Source organism: Adiantum capillus-veneris, chromosome 24 (assembly GCF_014529385.1).
Source record: "Adiantum capillus-veneris isolate H3 chromosome 24, ASM1452938v2, whole genome shotgun sequence".
Lineage (NCBI taxonomy): Eukaryota > Viridiplantae > Streptophyta > Polypodiopsida > Polypodiales > Pteridaceae > Adiantum > Adiantum capillus-veneris.
Window position 1 is genome coordinate 75,046,579 of NC_140954.1, and position 6,387 is coordinate 75,052,965.

The 6,387-nt window shown below is 43.5% G+C and overlaps 1 protein-coding gene across 2 annotated transcripts; it reads right to left on the reverse strand.

Moving 5' to 3' along the window:
* Positions 1-1,186: 1,186 nt before the first annotated feature.
* On the reverse strand, positions 1,187-5,036 carry LOC147426597 (putative glucuronoxylan glucuronosyltransferase IRX7). 2 transcript variants are annotated; one of them, XM_086498396.1, is made up of 7 exons: positions 4,326-5,036; positions 3,809-4,188; positions 3,657-3,704; positions 3,460-3,544; positions 3,267-3,362; positions 2,910-3,171; positions 1,187-2,517 (listed from the first exon to the last, which is right to left on the reverse strand). In XM_086498396.1, the coding sequence occupies exons 1-7, from the start codon at positions 4,765-4,767 to the stop codon at positions 2,361-2,363; spliced, it is 1,470 nt and encodes a 489-aa protein (XP_086354522.1). In that variant the 5' UTR covers positions 4,768-5,036; the 3' UTR covers positions 1,187-2,360. The 2 variants fall into 2 exon arrangements, with proteins under 2 accessions (XP_086354522.1, XP_086354521.1); XM_086498395.1 differs by having other exon boundaries at positions 2,494-3,362; positions 3,460-3,704; positions 4,326-5,030.
* Positions 5,037-6,387: the final 1,351 nt, after the last annotated feature.

The window sequence follows — 6,387 nt, forward strand, 5'->3', positions numbered from 1 at the left end:
GCTGCCCTTGCCAGACCATGTAACATGGCTAATATTTGGAAGGGATAAGCACCTCCCCTCGTGGGCCCTCTGGTGTGTCGAACCAAAAAAAAAAAGCTGGAGACATCTCTAGTTGTTGAAAAAAGTATTCTTGTCCAATCCAACAAGCAGTGCAAGTTCATGATTTCACTACACCCAATTCAATTGTTATCTTGACAAGAGGACTAGAACTTTCACTACCAACTAGATTGTCCATTCATTTCATTTGACTACACCCAATTCCATGGGGGAGAAGGTATAAAACTTTCACTACATATTGGATTGCACATTGCCTACTAGAACTATAACTATTTACCAGATTATCCATTGCATTCATCCAACGACACCCAATTCAATGATCACCTCCACAAGAGGGCATTACACATTACCTACAAGAAATTTCACTGTCATTGTCCGTTGCTTTCATTTGACTAAACCCAATCCAATGGTCACCTCGGCAAGGGGAAGAGCCCTCTTCCATGTTCTTAATAAATTCTTGACAAGAGCGCCTCACTCAACAATTATTTTGCTCCTACGAAGATTTCTTTCTAGAGATGCCATCTACATAATTTTTCATGGCCTTTTACTCGCACTATCTTGGCTCCCTTCTTATGGTTACAATGCCTCAAAGATCGAAATGAGGCTCTAAGTTTTTCAACTTATCAAACCGACTAACCTACATTGTTTTCATGCCCTGTTTCATGTAGAGGTCTGCACTTAATTTTATCAAGCAAACTCGTTTCCTGTCTCAAGAGCCCACCAACTTTAGGAAAGCAGCTCTAAACGTTTGCTGAATTCTATGGAAAAAAACGTGTGTGTGTGTTGTGTGTGTGTGTGTGTGTGTGTGTGTGAGAGAGAGAGAGAGAGAGAGAGAGAGAGAGAGAGAGAGCCCTCTCTTCAAAATATCTTCAATGTTTGCATTACAAGTTTGTCACTGGCTACGTTTTGCTAAGAAACAATGTCAAAACGCCCACAATTTTTTGAAAGCTCTAGCAGGCATTAAAGATACTCCTCAAAAAACATTCGCATAGATTATAACCCGTTTCTGTTTCTTACTTTTCATTATTCCATTTCTAACAAAACTGCTTGGACATAAAGTAGTCTGAGCTCCTCTTTGCTTTGGCCAAGGAGGTGTTTGATGGACTCTTTAGCTCAAAAAAATTTAAGATGCAGAACTATTCCTCGACAAATTTCAAGCAGTTATTGAATCCCAGCAGTAGATTTAGTATGCTCCAATTTTTGCACAGATGTCCTTTGATTAGCTGGAACAACTATATATGCACCTGATGAATGTGTACTCACCCCTATGCTTACACGCAGACCAGGTTGTAATTTCTGGGTCTTTTCATATGCAAAATCACTTCACTGGTAAAAAGGAAGAATTTTCAATGCCGTACGAACAATTTCAAGGGACCTAAAAGATCTATCCATTGAGTCTCGAACTCGAGAGCTGCTACTCGAGGGACCTCGTTAAAAAATAGTTGATTCTAAGGGCTTGTGGGCCCAGCTGTTCATGGAAAGTTCACATGATAGGAGTCTTATTGTCCATTTTATATGTTGAAAGATTACCAATGCACCTGTGGGAAGTGATACTTCAGAGACATTTAACTCGTGAGGAACTAAATTGCACTCTCTACAAACAACTACAAGAGCCCACTTCAATTACCAGTCACCTTTGAGTAATGCTTCTGGAACATCTATGTCTCAAAGATCCACGTTACTTGACAGGCTGATCAATCCTACTCATCACCTAGTCCCTCCCCTATTCCATATGTATAGGCACTTAAAATTACATTTGCTGGGCTTCCTAACCAGGCCAAAAATGATTCACCTCCACCCCCTTGCCAAGACCTTACAATCAGCACCTCATCTTGACCTGCCCACGAAGCAACAAGCAAGTACCCGGTGAGCATTATTTTTGCAATCACTGGTCTCAATGCATACACATTGTTCCCTCCGACCTCAACCAATCTTTAAATGTCACACTTCAGCTATGCACTAGCACCTTGCTCACAAAGGTCAGAAATGTGGTACCCAGAGGAATCAATCCAGAGAGATTATGACGCAGATTTGTCCTAAACTGGCGATATTGTCATTGAGGATATTCACAGAAAGAATCTGGAGGTGTTGCACAACTATGGCTCTATCTGGTGAATATTGCCGACAAGGATACTCAAAGAGAAGACGGTAACAGCGCTGCACACCTGTTGCCCTGATGACGGCGAGTCATTCAAATTGCCTCTAAAGCAATTTGAAACCAAAAGGATTAATGCGTGCTATTTCCAGTTGATTGCAAACTTCCGCAGGGACCTTGAAGATACAAGTGGGGATGCACTGCTTCTTTACAGGGTGAGCTGTTCTTTCCAAGCAATCAACAGCTTTACAGCAGAGTCCACTAGCAGCCTCCAACAGTCCACATGAAGACAAAATCTTGAATAGGCGACAGCGGCATTGGTGGTCATTGCAGACTTCGAGTGCATAACAGCACAAGGGCATTCGCTGTCATTCAACTAAGCATTCAGCATCATCACGCTGTTCTGTCATAGTTATCTGTGTAACAAAACCTGTAGTATCCACCCAGCAGATCCATCCGCCACTCGATACAAAAAAACATTCAAGTCTCATGCAGGAGTGTCGGATAAAAAAGCTACTTCATTCATATGGGCAGGCGTAAGATCATTGCCAGAGTTGCAAAAGAATCACAGATTGAAGTAGACCATGAATCCATGTCTTCCAAACAGACGACTTGGCAGCAACGCGCGGTATTCTACTCCAAAAATGTGCCCAAGGAGCTGTAAGGAACTTTCCACAGAAATTAATGGTTGGATAAAGGCGATACCAGCATGAAGAACAGTGAGGTCAGACATATAGCAGCCTGAATTGTCACTCACTGTACAGTCTTCTGCAACCTACTTGAAACTTTCCGGGACAAGAGCTCCAATACTTGCCACGTGGCATCACCACGAGAGAGGGGATCCGCGTACAGCAAAGCTTGCCTGTGTTTAATATTCCATAAGTTGTGTTGAATGGTGCTCAAGTTGGTTTGAGAGACCTTATGCAGAATCTTCCCCAGTTTACTGACATCTTTCTCAGGTACAGTAACTGATATTTTTGACCAATTTATCATGTGAGCATAGGGAAGAGCTATCTTGTCTGCAATTATGACAGGGATGCACCCAAATATGACTGATTCGGCTATGCGAGGACTCCAAGGTGCCCAACCAAGAGGACACAGGCAGAAAACAGACCGTTGTATTTCAGACTGGTAATCAGAGGAGCGGGACCTCTTGATGAAAAACCTGCGGCGCCTTCCAAATTTCTGCCAAATAGTGGAGCGCACTCCCCTGAGTACAAAAAAATCACAAAAAATAAACTACACAAGCTAGATAGGAAAGTAGGAAAGCTATAATTTCAAGAATTTGTGTAACCACAGGTCCACACCTGCTGTATACTCGTCCACTAACGTTCTTGGGATGTATCTCCATCTTGCCTCTAAAAAATGCCCAAATATCACGGTGATGCAGCTCTGGGAGAAAATCAGGCTTCAGAACATGAGGTGGCACAAAAGGGGGAATTATGATGCTATTGCTTGTTTGGCAGGCATGCTTGTCAGTTCGACCGAAGGTCTGCAGGATTACAGAATTGCGTAGAAAACTTGGAATTCCCATAGTCACGGCAACATCCTCCTGAATTACACAACGAATACAAATCCAAGCCATCCACATCAGCAATTGTGAAATTTACAAATAACCCATAAGTTCATAAGACAACACATTCCTGCCTGACTCACCATTGTGTGAAAACAAGGTCCATAATCATGGGTAGCAACAAAGATATGATCCCTTCCTTTTCTGCGATTCCAGTATGGCATTTTCCTAGAGACAAGCTTCACAGCTGACCCTAATAGAGATCGGGCATGCCCTAGTGAAGGAAAACCTGATGTTGTGCTGAAATTGCAAGATACATAAACTGGCATAAAAAAGTAGTCTGCCTCTACAGGCTCTAAAGTCCTGACAGGACTAGAAAGCAATCTCTGATGTATGGCGACTTCGGCAGCAAATAGATGGTTGGAGCATTGGTCATCTTTCAGCCAATCCGTATTGAAAGAGGACGGAAGGTTATAAATATAGATCTTGATGTCATTGGACAAGCCCAGTGGGTTAATCAACCCTGCCACCATTACAACAATTTAATATGACTGCCATGCCGCCACAATACACCATACATACATTTATTGGCTCACAAAAACGAAAGAAACAGGGAAGAAAACGTGAACTGGGCACAACACAAAGAGCAAAAATACGCACCATTGCTGACTGCTGAGCTATAGTTCTGAAGACTATCTGACTTATCTACATGCACCTCTTTCGATCCACCTTTAGGCCTGGCCAGCACACCTCTCTCTTCCTTAAGGTCCATGATGGAGAGCTTTGACACGGAGCCCGAGAAAACGGTACTACTGCCAACTTCAAAGTTTCCTTGATGCAACACAGGAGGGAGAAGCTGCATCGTTTCATTATTAGAGAACAGAGGGAGCCAGTCGGGCCTCAGCATAACTATTACGAGAAAAAGTATTGAGGAGCAAAGAAGGCCCGCCTTGACATACTGCTTCCACAACCGGCCCTGCATTCGTTCCGTCAGAAGACCTCCTTTGACGTGCTTACTGCAAGCCTTGCATTTTGCAGATCCCAGCCCCGCGTGTCTGTCCTTCAAAACCCATCGGGGATTGCACTCCATGTTGCCTCTCATGTTTAAAACGCTTACTGTTTTGCCTTGTGAGCGTCGATGTTGAACTGTTGGGAAGTGTTGTCCAACTGCTAACTTTGCCGATTTTCACATGCTTGTCAAAAAACACCATGTCTTGTCCACTGTGAAAACCCAAAATAAATTGTGAGATTTTATTATCTTCATGCTTCCTCTCCAGCTTGTTGCCGCCAATTTGGTCAGATGCCACCAGCTTGAATCCCCCAATCGCTCGTAGCGGTTGGTATTTGTCAAGATTCAGAACCTCAACCTCTTAAAAACTCTTAAAGATTCAGAACCTCAACCTCTTAAAAACTTATACTTTATTTTATGTGGGTTTTCTTAACTTACAAAAAACTAGCTTGGCTAGCTACCTCGACAACCACTTTAACTTTGATATCCGTGCCTTGAGAACCTCCAAAAAGACAGTGGACCGGGGGGGGGGGGGGGGGGGGGGGGGGGGGGGGGGGGGGGCGACCGTGGAGGGTGCTCTTTGAAATGGACCCTTAGACCACCGTGGGCGGCCACTAGTGAGATAACAAGTGAAAAATATGAAGCTCCACAAAGCAGTGTCGATGGTGACCGCTTGGACAAGGAGAAGGAGACTCACACCCCACGACACATGCTTCAAACACACCCGTTGTAGTGTTAGATTTTCTTCCCCTCGACAATGTGAGCCCACTGAGCTAGAAAGCGCTTTGTTGGTGCTGATCAACGGCTCGCCTTCCTATGCTAAGCGGCTTTGCACATGGCCTTTGTCCTTGGTCTACTCTAAGCCTGCATGCCCATGGCACATGCAAGTGTGCATGCTAAAACAAGACCACGCCTTTCCCTGTCTAAAAAGAGCCTAAGCTATAATGCCAATATGAGACCACATGTGATATGAATGCCAACGCTCCACCCAGCCGCAACCTCTTATAGGCTCCCCCTAACCGCATTAAAATTGGCCCTTGGCCTAACACTAAAGCTCAAAAATTGTCTACCTCACCGAACATTATTTTTAACAATTTTTATGCTTTGATTGAAGATGTATTACTCTTTTATGACTATAGATGAATACATGAGGAGAAGAACCCTCCTCCTCATTATGTGCCACTTACCAGTAGGAGGATGATAACTCACACCCTCTTGCACGCACTCAACCTCCTCCAAGTCCCAATGATAAAGCCATGGGGTTGTCCTTTGATATTGATTCCTTTGATGGAGATGAGGAAACTGTCAAGAGTACTCAACTAGTAAGTGGCCCTCCTAGACATAATGCAAACTTTTTAAGAGAAGTGGAAGCTAGTGATGCAATAGCGGAGACAACATGTAGCTGCTTCTCCAGAAGCCTCACTATATAGCGAGCCAACATGTAGCTGCTTCTCTTGAAGCCTTAGTAGACATTTTTTATGACACTGGCTAAAGAAGAAAGTCTCCCTCAACCTAATTCTACCAGGGCTAAAAGGAAGCATGAAAAGTCCAATGATCCCAATAGAGTCTCTATAGCTTTGGCTAAACCTCATAGAGGTAGTAAAAAATGAATTGTCCTAACTTGGAGGGGTTCACTGTCGATTGAAAGAGTTTAATAAATCCTATCAAGGCAAGCAACATTAAATGATGAATGCTTGACCTCAATATTAATCT